At 40.7% G+C, this 15,690-nt stretch overlaps 1 protein-coding gene across 8 annotated transcripts; it reads left to right on the forward strand.

Moving 5' to 3' along the window:
- Positions 1-8,580: 8,580 nt before the first annotated feature.
- Positions 8,581-15,412, forward strand: LOC148017608 (uncharacterized). Of its 8 annotated transcripts, XM_087662659.1 has the most exons (6): positions 8,581-10,171; positions 10,261-10,427; positions 10,545-10,747; positions 11,306-11,380; positions 11,742-11,788; positions 11,939-13,966. In XM_087662659.1, exons 1-2 carry the CDS (start codon positions 8,664-8,666, stop codon positions 10,361-10,363), a joined length of 1,611 nt encoding a protein of 536 aa, XP_087518785.1. In that variant the 5' UTR covers positions 8,581-8,663; the 3' UTR covers positions 10,364-10,427; positions 10,545-10,747; positions 11,306-11,380; positions 11,742-11,788; positions 11,939-13,966. The 8 variants fall into 8 exon arrangements, with proteins under 8 accessions (XP_087518785.1, XP_087518786.1, XP_087518787.1 ...); XM_087662660.1 differs by lacking the exons at positions 11,742-11,788; positions 11,939-13,966 and adding an exon at positions 15,141-15,412; XM_087662661.1 differs by lacking the exons at positions 11,742-11,788; positions 11,939-13,966 and adding an exon at positions 15,009-15,027.
- Positions 15,413-15,690: the final 278 nt, after the last annotated feature.

Here is a 15,690-nt window from a genome sequence, read left to right on the forward strand (position 1 = left end):
TGAAGGTCCAAGAGGGTTATGGAGGGAGAAGCTCCAAGCAAATTCTACTTCTATGCCCTTAAGGAAAAACAAAGGCACAATATACGGTGGTGGCAATGACCAGTGAAAGGGGTGAAACTTGTATTGAAGATCAAGAAATAGCCAAAGTCTTTGATAAGTATTTGGCAAGCATAGTAGGAGCCCCCTGATTAGTCTCCAACAGTACTCCAAAAAATGGAAGAATTTCCAAATTTGATTAACAAGTCGGTGAGGGTGGAGCAAAGAATGTCACTAGAAAGGCCATTCACAGTCCATTCACAGTCCTTGAACTAGAATCAAATGTCAAGATGCTAAAACAAAATAAGTCTCCTAGCCCAAATGGCCTCTTGAGAGAATTCTTCCCGAAATTGTGGCACATCTTAGAGCAAGTTTTTGTAATTTCCTAAACCTGGTTCTCTTGAATACCAGGTTGAGGAATACCTCACTAATAGAGGGTTAATTAGAGTTCTCCCTAAGTTCGAGAGGAGAAACTCCTCTATCGACTGGAGACCTATCACCATGTTAAACACCTCCTACAAAGTATTGGCAAAAGTGTTGGCCTCCGAGTAACATGTGTTGCCTACTCTAGTTCATTAACAACAATACACGTTTATTCATGGAAGAAGAATTCACAATCCTATTCTCAATTTAGTGCTCTTAATGGATTATGCGATGCAAGTAAAAAGGGAGTATTTGGTCATAAACATGGATTTTGAGAAAGCCTATGATAGGCTCACTTGGCATTTCTTGATAGGGGTAATTCATGCAATGGGGTTTGGCCCTAGCTTCTGTAAGGTGGGGGGACCCTCTTCACCAATGTGTCGATGATAGTGACCATCAATGGCATGCTATTGGAAGGGTTCTCCCTCCTGAGATCGGTCTCAGGTAAGATTGCCCTTTGGCACCTCTCCTCTTTGCTACTACCACTCAGCCCCTTCTTAGGGTTATTCAAGTGAAAAAAGAAAGGGGTCTCATAAGAGGCATCCCTTTGCTAGATGGGAGCGCCTTCATCACTCAAATGTTTGCAGATGACAATACAAACATGGTGGAAGCATCCAAAGAAGTGGTGAGTAATCTACTCATAACCTATAATGTTTCTCATTAGCATCTAGCTCAAAGATAGGCTAAACCAAAGTAGAAATCATCTACCTCTCCTGGGACCCTAATCCACAATGGATATTGAATCTTGGGGGGAATACTTTTTACCTTGGACAAGTGCTCATATACTTGGATTGTCATGTAGGCATCAAGCTTTTTCCATCCCAAAGATTTCAGTGGGACTAAAGGACAAAATCAAGAATAAAATGACAAAGTGGCATGGTTTCATAGGGGGCCAGGCTGGTAAGGTGGTGATACTCCAATCCATTCTCATGTCCTACACTCTTTTTGTGGGAGCAGTGATGCTATTCATTAAGTCCAACTAGGAAAGCATTGAGAAGCTATTTGGATAGTTTTTATGGTCTCATTATGATAAAAAAGGTATTCCAATAGTGAGTTGGGCTCAAATCTATGCCCCTAAATATGAGGGGGTTGGGGACTTGGATAGATTCAGTCCAAAACAGCAAGAAGGTGCTTCTCTCTACTACAAAAACTTGACTAGAAGCAACCTTGGCACTGTCTAGTACACTTTTTGTGCAAGAGGTAGAATGCAAACCAGAGATGCTTGGTCTGGGTTTTGTTGACCACATCATGGCTCATGGAGTTAGGGTGAAAGGGCTCTGATGTAGTAAAAAACTTGGTGTTATGTTGGCGCACTGTACTCTAGCAAGCTGAGTGGGGTGGGAAACCCAAGAGGCGACCCTTGGTTATTACACCTTGTTTGGTCTTAATACTTGGCCTATGTGGATGGGTTTTGCCCCATTGCAATGGAAAAGGGGCTACCAAGGAAGATTAATGCCAACGACATCTAGAAGTGGCAAGATCTATGGAGGTTCGGACTCGAGGTGGTGGAAAACTTGCAGAGAGCTTGTGCAAGAGTTCTCGTTGACTAATGAAGAGCTAGGTTGGATTGTTGAAGTCTTTAGCCATAAAAAGGAAGATTGGCCCACTTCTTTCATTAAGGCAGACAATCACCCACTTAAATCTCTTCAATCCCTGGCCAGTGTGAGACTATATAAGGCTAGAAGGAGGGAAAGTCTATGCAGGTCAAATTAGGAGTTTGTGCTGAAACTAAAAGTTCGATGGTTGTTTGGGTTCTTGATTGACTCAACTGAGGCTTGGGTGAGAAGAAGGAAGAGAGTTTGGAAAGCTACACCAACCTTTAGACTCAACTTATTTATGTGGAATATCCTGTTCCTAAAGCTTCCCACATGAGGAACAAAATATGTACTTTCAAGGGCTCAACCCCCTTCTATTCTTTTTGCGGTAAGAAAGAAGAAGATGCCCTGCACCTCTTTTGGGAGTGCCCTCGAGTCAGGTTGGTTTAGAAGAAGATGGAAAATGTCATGTTCAAAGCGGGTTCTACATTTCAATTAATCTCAAACAAGTGATCTTAGGGGACCTGGGCGCAATGACAGAAGAAGCTTGGCGGATTTGGGTAATCATCAAGGGAGCAGTAATTTGCTCTAACATCTGGAACTGTAGATATAGGATAGCCCATGGTGGTGGAAAATTCAACAAGTTTGATATGGATAATGTTTCTGAGGTAGTGATGAGAGATATTAAAGCTATCTTCTGGTCCTTATGGAGAAAGAAAGTAGTTTACAAAGTAGCCTCTAAGGGGGGTTAGGCATAGGGCTAAATTCGGTGCCCACCTATAAAACACTCCATGGAGTTGTTCACATACTAAAACGACTCCTATACCACACCAAAAGTGTTGAGATATCAAGCTCCACTCGTAATATGCCAGGGTGATCGTTGTGCATTTATGTCACCGACTTGTTAGCTGCAGATGCGGTTAGTACACCACCCATGAATAATAGCTAGATGACAGCTATCCTTATCTACTCTAGTTCGTGGCTCAGTTAGTATGCCACCTTAGTTAGTTGAGTTTGGTTTGAGACCCATACATAGGGTTCTTCTATTTCTTTGTACTAGAGTTCTTTTTGGCTTACACAACTAAGAAGAGGAAAACTGTTTTCAGCCTCCACATGTGTGTGTATTCCCCCATTGTGCAAGTGAGAAAGCTACAAGTGAGAGTCCTTCCTTCTCTCCCATAATCTTGACATGGTATCAGAGCTTGGTTCGTGGTAAGGAGCTCAAGAAAGCAAACCAAGTTCGCGGTGTTTTGGTAAGAGGACTAGTGTTGCTTTCATTTTTTGAGTTTGGGAGCAAGTCTCTGTAGGTAGCATAGCCGGAAAGTGTAAGAGTGCATTGTCTCAGATTGAGACGCCCTTCGCAGTGTAGCAAGAGAGCATTATATGTTGTGGGAGCAGGCTTTAGCCCTTGGTTGCCCCGTTTTTTTTATTCGAGGCCATTTTGGGGCCTGTTTTGGAGGCGGAAGGTTTCTGTACGCACTTAGGAAAAGGCCCTGTTTTTTGCTGTGCGACCACTGTTCTACAGGTCAGTGAAAAGTTACCGTAGAAATTGCATCGTATGCCTATGCACAGAGACATTAGGAGTTACAGAATCATCCTTGTTGCCTGTTGATGCAAAAATCGTCACTAGGAAGTGACTGTGTGGTCAAATACCACTTTCGTCAGTTTTGCAGAGTTGCCCTTGTGAGGCTGAAGTTGTGTTTTTTGTAGTGACAGAATTTTTTGCAGTGTTCTGTAATGGCATCTGATTCTCTTTCACAAATTGTCACTGAAAAGCTTGACAAGAACAACTTCCAAGCATGGAAGTTTAGAATGACGAATTTCCTTATGGAAAAAGGATATTGGGAATTCGTTGCATGAAATGAAGAAGAACCAGTTCTTCCTGATGTTCCCAATCAACAGCAAATGCAGGCATTTAAAGGATGGCATGAGAGAGCCAGAAAAGTTATGTACTGGTTGTCTATCAGTATTTCAGACTCTATGATTGTGCATATTCAGGATGCAAGTACGCCAAAGGAGGCATGGGATACTTTGTCAAAAATGTATAGCACAAATACGCAAGCCAGGAAAATGCAGCTCAAGCAAGAGTTGCATAATGTGCAAAGAGAAAGTATGAGCATCAATGACTACCACATGAAGGTGAAGAAGATTGCAGATGCACTTGCTTCCATTGGGTCACCAGTGGGAGATGATGATTTAGTTTTTGTGACCTTGAATGGTCTAGGAAAGGATTATGCACAGTTCCGAACATCCATTTCCGTCCGTGAAAGATTTCCTTATTTTGAGGAGTTGATTGCTCTTCTAATTTCTGAGGAGCAGAGAAATGGTGGTGCATCTTCTTCGGGAGGAACTTCAAAAGAAGCTCTCTTCTACTCAAATGCTGGAAGAGGTAGAGGTAGAGGTAGAGGAGGCCGATCTGGAGGCCATGGTAGAAATCAGAATATGCAGTAAACTCAAGAAAACCAGTCCTATGGAGGAGGACGTGGTAACTCTAGAGGTAGGGGGAGCCAAAGAGGTCGTGGTGGATAGCAAAGAGGCCAAAATGCAAATAGCAATGTTGAATGCTAGTACTGTGGTAAAATGGGTCATATGGCTAAAGACTGCTATAAAAAGCAGAATGACATCATGAATGGAAAATTGCAACAAGGGAATTATGCATCTTCTAGTAGACAGGGTGATGACAGAAATGAGCATTTGTTTATGGTGTAGCACATGACCAATTTTGTGACAAGTAAAGAAGAAAGCAACGATGTGTGGTATGTTGACTCAGGTGCATCAAACCACATGACAAGTAATGCAGAATGGATGTAGGATGCAAGGAAAATGGAAAAACTAGGATTTGTGGAGACTAGTGATGATACTGCACATCCTATAGTGCAGATTGGAAAAATTCCTTTGTCTATGCAGGATGGGAAAAAGAAATGCTTGTTGGATGTATTTCATGTCCCGAATATCACCAAGAACCTGGTTTCTGTTGGTCAAATGGTTGAGCAAGGCTTGCAGGTCAGATTTAATCCTCATGGATGCTTTGTTGAGGATATGAAAAATAAAGGTCGCTTGATAGCAAAAAGGAAAGAAGAAGGGCAGAATGTTTACTTTGGATGTAGACATGCCTGAATTGAGTGCAGCAATGTTTGCACATGGGACCGGTGTAGTTGCAAATATTGATATTTGGCATAAACGCATTGGTCATGTTAATGTACAATGACTTAAATCAATGCAGGCCCAAAATATTATTGCAGGACTGCCCAAATTCAAGGTTGCAGAAATGCATAAGGTATGTGAAGCCTGTCAATTTGGAAAACAGACAAGGAAACTATTTCCTAGACATGTTCAAGAGAGTAAGAATCCATTGGAATTAATCCACTCTGATGTGTGGACTACTAAAGCTGCATCTATTGGAGGGTGTCATTATTTTGTCACTTTTATTGATGACTATAGCAGAAAAGTTTGGGTGTATTTTATGAAAAAGAAAAGTGAAGTGTTGGGGCATTTCAAGACTCTTAAAGCTATGGTTGAAAAAGAAACAGGCCTGCAAATAAAATGCCTAAGGTCAGATGGAGAGGGAGAGTACCTCTCAAATGAGTTTGCAAGGTTCCTGCAGGAGCATGGCATAAAGCAACAAAAAAGACTTGCCAGATTTTTACTGGGTTGAAGCAGTTGCTACAACAGTCTACATAATGAACAGGACTCCCACTGCAGCAATACATGGAATGACTCTAGAGGAGAGGTATACTGGTAGGAAACCAGATATTTCTCATTTGAAAATTTTTGGTTGCATTGCCTATGTTCATGTGCCAGATGAGTTGAGATCCAAGTTGGATCCAAAAGCTGAGAAGTACATCTTTATTGGTTACTCTCTGCAGAGCAGAAAGAGTATAGATGTTATAACCCTTCTACTTGTAAGTTTACAGTGAGCAGAGATGTTGTTTTTGATGAGATGAGTAGCTGGTATAAACCAGTAAATGTGATTGATGATGTAGATGCACAAAATGGTAATGTTGCATAGAATTCACAGCAACAGTCACAAAATATTAGTGGACATGGAGTGTCCTCTAGCAGTGGTTCACATTCTCCGCCATGGACAGGCAGATTGAGATCAAGAGAATCTCCTCAAAGCAATGCAAATAGTGGTATGTAGGTATCACGAAAAGGAAAAGAGAAGGTAGCTTAGCCCATGTTTGATGTGAATGCAGGTCACTCTTATGTGGATGGTAAATCTAGTGGCTCAGAATAGAGCATTGATGATGAGTTGGGTATTCCTTCTATTGTTACACCTGGAGTGTGAAAGACCAGGGATGTTTTGAGAGCACCTGGGAGTGAACCTACTTTGTGCAGGTTTACTAGAGCTAGGTATCCTATGGATAGGCTGAAATATGATGGATTTACAGCCATTCACTATGCTTATATGGTCAAAGTGATACATGAACCAGAACCCACTTCTTTTGAGCAAGCCATGGAAAAATAAAAATGGAAGAAAGCCATGGATGAAGAAATGGATGCCTTGGAAGCAAATGCTACATGGAAATTGGTATCTTTGCCTAAAGATAAGAATGCAATTGGTTGTAAGTGGGTTTATAAGGTGAAGCACAATGCAGATGGTTCTGTGAATAGATACAAGGCAAGATTAGTAGTCAAGGGGTATGCACAAACATATGGCATTGATTATGAAGAAACATTCAGTCCGGTTGCAAGGATGGCAACCGTAAGAGTAGTCATTGCTATGGCTGCATCAAAGGGATGGTCTTTACATCAGATGGATGTAAAGAATGCCTTCTTGCATGGTGATTTGCAAGAAGATGTTTATATGGAGCAGCCACCAGGTTATGTGCAAGCTGTTCATCCTGAGTTTGTTTGTAAGTTGAAGAAAGCCTTGTATGGCTTGAAGCAAGCACCTAGAGCATGGTCTAACAAGATAGGACAGTATCTTGTCACTATTGGCTTTCAGATTTTCAAGGCAGATTTCTCACTTTATGTGAGAAAAACAAAGAAATGTATTATGCTACTTGTCATTTATGTTGATGATTTGATTATGACAGGTGATAGTGATGAAGATATCCTTCATGTGAAAATGCTATTGAAGCAGAAGTTTGAGATGAAGGATTTGGGAGAGCTGCGTTATTTCTTGGGCATTGAGGTGATTAGATCACCAAGTGGGATACGGTTCTTACAGAGGCAATATGGATTGGACATGCTGTCCAAATATGGGATGACAGGCTGTAAGCCTATTTTAGTTCCTTTGGAGCAGAATGTGAAGCTGAGCACAGATGTAGGTGAGCTTCTGGAAGACCCTACTATGTACAGACGCATAGTAGGAAGTTTGATTTATATGACTATTACCAGGCTAGATTTGAGCTATGCTGTTGGATTGGTAAGTCAGTTTATGTAGGCTCCAAGGAAACCGCATTTGGATGCGGCTAGACGCATACTCAGGTATGTGAAGTCCACATTGCAGTATGGACTATTTTATGAGACTGGGGTTCAGATACAGTTGCATGGATACACTGATGCTGATTGGGCTGGTAGTATTTCTGATAGACGATCTACCAGTGGATATGTGTTCTCTTTTCGGAGTGCTGCAGTCACTTGGAGCAGCAAGAAATAGCCTATAGTTGCCTTGTCGAGCACAGAGGCTGAGTACAAGGGTGCAACAATGGCTACATGTGAGGTAGCTTGGTTGCATAAGCTACTTTATGATATGCATCAGGCTACAGATGGGCCAGTTGTCATTTATTGTGACAACATGAGTAGTATACACTTGGCAAATAACCCAGTCTATCATGCTAGAACAAAGCACATTGAGGTGTATTATCACTATGTGCGGGAGAGGGTTTTACTAGGTCTTATTGATCTAGTTTATGTCAGCATAGAGGATTAAGTAGCTGACATATTCACGAAGGCATTGGGCGCAAAGAAGCTGCGCAAGTTCAGAGACCTGCTTAGTGTGCAGGAATTGGGATTGAGCTCGAGGGGGAGTGTTGAGATATCGAGCTCCACTCGTGATATGCCAGGGTGACCGTTGTGCATTTATGTCATTGACTTGTTAGCTGCAGATGCGGTTGGTACACCGCCCATGAATAATAGCTAGATGACAGCTATCCTTATCTACTCTAGTTCGTGGCTCAGTTAGTATGCCACCTTAGTTAGTTGAGTTTGGTTTGAGACCCATATATAGGGTTCTTCTATTTCTTTGTAGTAGAGTTCTTTTTGGCTTACACAACTAAGAAGAGGAAAACTGTTTTCAGCCTCCACCTGTGTGTGTATTCCTCCATTGTGCAAGCGAGAAAGCTACAAGTGAGACTCCTTCCTTCTCTCCCATAATCTTGACAAAAAGTGCCATGTCCTAGTGGGTAGTATATATCAACCCCATTCATCGGCAAGGGCTCAACTCTTGATAGATAGATATAGACATTTTTAGATAAAGGCCTTGTCATCTAGTTAGTAGCGGCGGAAAAAATTCTGGGCAAGGGAGATCCCCTATTGATATCTTCCTTAATGATCCCATTTAAAGAAAATGTAAAATATAAAATTTAAGAAGGGCAAAATGAATGTTCGTTCTTCTTTTGATAATTTGTTGGTAATCAACCTCGAGAGGGTGATTTCCAGGCATTCCCTGCCTTTTTTTTGACGGCTCACGGGGCCTCAAGCTAGGTGAAACGGGAGAGACAGATGGCAACGGGCGAGCCCGTTTATGGTTCTCGTCCTCACGTCTTCAGCAGCTCGTCTTATCATGCGAAATCCAACATCTCCAGGAGCAGGCACGCTTGCTGGCTCATCGATGTGTGGCTCTACTCTAATTCCTCTTCAGCTCCCCTGTTCTGCTGCCCACATGGCATCTCGTGCAGATCGGCCCTCGCTCCCCTGCGCAGACGAGCAGTACCCATGCGGTGTACCATCAGGGAAGATTCCCCATCTCTTGATAGCTATGGTAGTTCTGCAGGAGAGACAGAAGAAGAACCGGATGGAGCTATCAGCTCAGAAGAGAAAGTGAAGGAAAATCACACTAGTAGCACTTTTGCTGCTGCCGTGGCCCTCATCATTGGGACCGCCGTTGGCCCTGGTATATTGGGCCTGCCTGCTGCTACCCTACCTGCAGGCATCTTCCCATCCTCCTTCATGATCATTGCATCCTGGGTTTATGTGGTTTCTTCCATCCTGCTTGTGGCAGAGCTCTCGTTCGGACTAATGGAAGATCAGAACACATCAGAGGTCAGCTTCACGGGCCTCGCCACACATACGCTCGGGTATCACACCGGGTGCGCTGTGGCTGCCATCTATGCGGTGCTGAATTATGCTCTCCTTGTTGCCTGCATTGCTGGGTTAGGTTCAATTTTGCAGAAATGGATGCCATTTTTGCCCTCCTCTTGTGCCACACTCTTGTGTCCAACCCTGGTGGCAGCTGTTGTGACTTGGGGCTCTTTCTGGGCAATTGACAATATCAATCGTGTCCTGTGCGCCCTTATGTTGGCATCCATACTCTCCTTGTTAGCATTGGGAGTATACTCTGGTCGAGGAACAATGGTGACCGCATGGCTTGATGGCAGCTGGTCTTTGAAAGCGCTATTGCCATCTATCCCTGTAGCAGTTCTTACATTAGGGTTTCATGTCATTACACCTGTAGTGTGTAGCATGATCGGGCACCCGGAGTATGCTCGCAGAGCTATCTTGTGTGGAGGATTGGTGCCTTTAGTTATGGTCCTCTCTTGGAATGCAGTGGTTTTAGCTATTACTCCACCTTCAGCAACATCAGTTGATCCTATCAAACTTCTGCTTTCAGTGAGCTCTTTCTCTGGCCCTGCTGTACAGGCATTTGCATTTTCAGCTCTAGGCACCACTCTAATTGGCTATGCCTTGAGTTTCCCGAGGCAATTATCTGACACCTTCCTGCTGTTCAACAGCATGAACTTACCAAGCTTGAAACAGGCTGCCGAAAACACAGGTCACTATGTGTGTGAAAGTAGTCACAGCGATACTGGTGATGCAGCTGGAGAGAAAAGGAAGAGTGGGAACATGTGGACATTGATTCTAGCACTTGCTCCTCCAGCTGTTATGTCTGGTTTATATCCTGGTGCATTTACAGCTGCTTTGGATTTTGCTGGAATATATGCTAACTGTTTTCTCTTTGGCTTTCTACCTCCAGTAATGGCTTGGATATATCGGTATAAGTCTGTCTACAGGTTAGTGACTTCTTTTGCTGGATCTGCAAGTAGGTGCTAAAGATTGTGAGCTGACAAAAATGTACATGTTTATGTGTGTATGCTTACAGGAGTGCTCCACAGAAACCGAATTTAGCTCCTGGTGGACAATCTCTCTTGTTTGTCCTTCTCACGATATCAGTATTTCTGGGGCTGGGGCAGTTCAAAAGATGAATGCTCTGGGGTGATAACACATTTCTTTGAATAGCTCTGGCAGAGGTTTTCTGCTAGCTGTGTGGTAAGTTTTATTTGACTGCATGGTTTTAACTTATTATGGTCCTCTTTGTATTGCTTTTGAGCTTGTGTGTTTGAACTTTGATTCCGGGAAATTCCACTCATTGGATTTTATCCGCAGTGGTGGATGTGCTTGTCTTTCCTGAAATGGCAGCAAAGAGCAATGGTTAAGATGCAGATTGATTTCTTGGGGGTGTCCATCTACTTGCAGTGCACACTACAGTGTGAAGTATTTGGAGATTCAAGTGGTTCAAGCTCCAGGAGAGGCATTGGTTACTGATGTGTCTGCCTCTAAGATGCAGCTTATCTTGTTCAGAATGCCAGGTGAATTGACTATCATCACTGAATATTGACCATCATCATGTGATGTTGACCAAGAGATTCCATTGACCAGTTATGTTTGTACCGATGTTAGAGAAGCAACTAACATTTATAGCAGGCTTTAAAAGTAGACACCTCAATTAACTCATAGGTGTATCAAATTTGGTCTATACACTAGTCTATAGCTACCAAAAGAAACTTGGCTAATTCATGTCCCAAACCAACATGTGCATGTAAGATCGATCTGTACTAAAAGCAAAAATGTAAGTTTTAGCTAGCTTCTAACGACACAAAAGAACTTGGCTACTTCAAGTCCCTCTCTAATAAATTTCAGCACAAAGACTGGCAAACCCTGACAAACAATGAGTGCATCATCAAGAAATGATCCCCGGATGAAGGTGCTAGCAGCCTCATCACAACACATATTCAGTTCAACATTGATAGTCAAGGGTCATTGATGTGTGCACCTTTGTCTGTATAATGTAGTCAGTTGATGACTACCCCTATTTTATCTGTCTCCCATCCTTCTAGCCTTCTTCACTTCTAGTGTCCTCATTGCAGGTATCCTCTGTACCTTGTGAGGGGCTGCTATTGCGTCATCCTTTCTCAGTATGTCTGCTGATCTTCCATTCTCTTGTAAGTGTTTTTGCAACTTGTCAGTTTCCTTGCACATTTTAACATGGCATCATTGCTAGACTTGTGTTTAATCTTGTGATTAGAGGAGGTTGAAGTGATGAGCCAAGACTATGTGGAAATAGACTAGCATTTGGATTTTTGGAACCAAGATAGAAAACTTTGTAGATAGTATGTCTCTTACTATTGAGTGATGTATACCTTGTGTAACTAAGAGTGCTCCCCTCAAGGAAATAATTAGGAGAGCTAAATTGTTGAAATATACCATGTACTTCATCATTTATGTCCAAGAAAGTCCTTTGTTGATTGATCCAATTGGTGACCGGTTGCCTTGTGTGTACACTCGGGTGATAATCCTTTAAAGCGGTACTTCGGTCACACTATAGAAGAACCATCCAACATGGCTACGAGGTGACACCCCTTTCCATGCAAGAGATAGGTTTGCAATGATAGCCTACAAAGGATGAATCATCTCCTTCTCATCAGTTTCAATCTTATAAAATCCTATATGAATGATGAACCCTTGATATCATTTGATGAGCATTGTAATTGATTTTCCAGGTCAATGCATAGAAAACATATATCTATGATGTCGCTGTGGTGATGGTTGATGAGGACTCCAAGATGAAGGAACCAAGAAAGTCCTCAATATTTCAAGTCTCACTCTCAACTTGGGAGTAGAGAGGTGGTGATAAGGATGATGATGACAAATAACTCATAGAAGAGTCCTTTTATGATGATTGGATAATCTTGTATGTGGAAGGCTTATATTAACAAGGGATATGATGGCCGTTTTTATAAGAGAAGGATCTAAAATGAACTTTTGTACCCTAATGGTTGTCATTGAGAGAAGTGTATTATATATGTGATGAGAATGGAGAAATAAGGGAACAAGTAATACCTAGTGGAGTGACAAGCGAGAGGGGTACTTGGGAGGATAAGATAAGGTTGAGGATAAGGGATATAGAAGTTCATAGATGAGATACATCTTAGATGGACTAAGAGAATGAAAGTCTGATGGGTAGGGGGAGATACTTACATTTAATAGCCTTCATGCCAATGCGGTTGACCTTCCACAATCACATACTTGTTTGGTGGCCTATTGATTTGACTTGCTCATGCTAGTCGACTGGATTGTGGCATGCCTTGTTGCTTCCCTCTATGGATTGAAGTATTCTATGGATTGAAGTATTGCATTGATTTTTAGTAGAAAAGATTGTAGTGATGCACATTGGTAGATGAGGGTTTTGGCGAATTCTTCCTCCTTTGTAATGCATAGGCTGTTGACCGCTTATGACACTTGTGGCCCTAACTTGTTTGCTTGGTGATGTCATGCTAAGGGGTTATAGTGTTGGCAAATATGTTGAGTGGATGGGGCCCACTCAAGGCAATAGATGCCACTTAGGAGGCATGGTCAATAACAATGTGAGAAGACTATTGCTTGTTTGAAAATTGTCAATGGACTTGGGGACAAGAAAATTGGAGGAGTGAAATAACAATAATTGACATGGTTGATAGGGAGTAGCTGTACATGCTTGAAGTGGAGATGACATGTCGGGGAGAGTAGGTTGATTATAGTTGATGGGTTATCATGCTACGCAAGCATGCATGTTGGAATGAGAAAATTGTAGTATAAGGATAATAATTGACATGGTTGATAGTGAGTTGTAAGAGGTGGGAGTAGATGTAGGGGCTTGAAGTGGGGGTGACATGTTGGCATGTGTAGGTTGATTTTGGTTGACGGGTTATCTTGTTAGGTTGACATTGATGTTAGAGAGGTGAGAAGTGCTGATGCTTATGAGAGATAGAGCAATGTATAGATGTAGGTGCAACATAAGGTGGGGTGTGGATAGATCTTGGCTAAAATGTTAGGTGCTATTTCCAAATGTTGAATATTGTTATGGATTTGTAATTTATGGTGCAAAACAAAGCCTTACATTCAAAATCCCTTACTATTTCTATTGTGGTTGCCATACACATTGTCCACACTTTCCATTTTCTCCCTTGGATAGTCCAAAGGTTCAAATATGAGTGCAATAATGACTTTCAAAGCCCATAAAGTGACCTTGCTTATTTATCTTGCAATGCCCACAAAGTAGCCCTTTGATGTTACATCCTTGGTTTGGAGTGTGAAATTGGACCTATCAAGCTAGTTTCAAATGCACAATTACAACTATTTTATGATGGGATTGTGTGTTTGATTTTATTGATGGAGAAAGCATGAAGGAGAGCTTACCTATGAATTTTAGAAGGAAGACTAGTCAAACGAGAGAGTAAGCCAATTGGCTAATCCACTTAAACGTTCGTAGTTGGAGCGAATTTAATAAGACTCCTCTTTTGTGTTGATTTCACACTGAGCATACATAGAGAATGCCATCCATTATTCTTCATTATATAGTTTTTGGTGTGCTTTTAGGCTAAAAGGTATGAATAACATCACTTTTTCTATGCATATGAAATATCCCAATATGCAAGGTGGCAAATAACCCATGGGTTTTCAATATCACTTTTATGTTTATTGGTTATATTTATAGCCATCAATTGCGTGTATTAATTACATGCAGTACAATCATAATGATCATAATGGGGAGATTTGTCATGGCCTTTGTAGGGATATGTTCCTTCGCATAAAGGATATCCTTCACATCTTCTACAAATTTGAAGGTATGGATTTTCAAATGGTCCAAAATGATGCCTTAAGTGCATATGATTGGGTGTAAGAAAACAAAGATATGATATTTATTTACCAACAGCTCAATGATAGTCATTCTCTCCCTTTCATCTCGGGCATACAATCAAAATGACATCTTCACATTCTGAAAAGTATGACCATGATAGCTCAATCACAGTGGATGTGACATACTACACTAGGAAATACAAGGTAAACCTTTTTTTTCTTCAAAATTATAATTTTTGTGTGTGCGAATGAGATAGGCTATAACTTGATGGAGAGCTTCTGTCAAAGTGTGTGGTAAAGAAGCAATGTTAAATACTTAATGAAGTATTGGCTATGTACACAAGTAAGACTGCTTGGAGATTTGCTTGGTTGAAAGTGGGTACATCTTTCAAATAACTAATAAATAAGAGTGCTTTGCTTTCACTTGGTAGATTTGAGTCAAAATAATTATTTTCTTGCTAAACTAGGGCAACAATAAGTCCATAGAGATCTACCATTGGATATTAAAGATTTGATTTGCCATTGGCTATCATTCCATCGATGGGTGGTACATAGATTGGCTCATATATAGATTGATAACTTTGAGCCATCCATGTCTCTAGCATAGTGATATTATGAAGGAGACTAGATTTTAGCATAAAATTTTCACTTAAAAGATAATACAATTGCATATTATAGTTAAGAGTATGCATGACAGGTATTTAACTTCACCTTACAATCTATATATTGTTTTTGTCTTTGTTGATGTTTAGGTTTTAGATTATGTAAGAATATATAATAGATGCATCTTGAAGTTTAGGGTGTAGCTTTTATTTTATGTTTAAGCTCTTGTTGATCGTAATCTTATGTGTTTTTTACATGCATTATAACTATGTGATATTGGCAAAGACTAGATATAAGTGAAAGTCAAGAGTATGCAAAATGTGAGATTGTGGTATATTGTATATAATGCAGATTATGAATATCCATATTGCAATTATGAATGGCCTATGAAAGGTGACTTTTACAAGTATCAATATAAAGTTATGATTCCCATTAGTATGTGCCGCTTCTAGTGCGTAAATCGGATGATGGATGTGTACGTAGCGAGCGTTGGAAGGTTTCCAAGAGCAAAGAACTCTACTTTAAGCTCAAAAAACAAGAGAATAGACTTGCACGATATGAGGCAAGAAGACCAATTGGGTGCAATCTCCCCCCATGCCTTGTGTGAGCGCTTTACAAGGTATGTATTTATAAATTTATTACTCTCAAAGCTAAAAAATAGTCAAATTTTACAAATAAGCATGCTTTAGCTTTTGTATTTGCTTTTGTCCAAATAAAAAATAAAGTGATTGGGTGGCCTAAGAGTCGAGCTGTGTTCAAATACAATGTCAAATAATAAAATATTTAAATTGTGCATTTATGTGTATATAAAATAATAAATATTTATCAAGTGCTTCAATAAATAACGCACCTAAATAAATATTAGTGCTACTTCTTTAATGATAAGACACAAATCCATAAAAAATGATAGAATTTTTAAGATAATTTAATTACATGCTATCACCCACTGCTTTCCAACGCTATCATCGCTTGCTTTATATATCAACTGAAGTATTCATAATTGTGAGAAAATAATAAAATTAAATTGAAAAAA

The sequence above is a fragment of the Lygodium microphyllum genome, chromosome 22 (assembly GCF_053477565.2).
Source record: "Lygodium microphyllum isolate KBCC chromosome 22, Lygodium_microphyllum_v1.1.10, whole genome shotgun sequence".
NCBI lineage: Eukaryota > Viridiplantae > Streptophyta > Polypodiopsida > Schizaeales > Lygodiaceae > Lygodium > Lygodium microphyllum.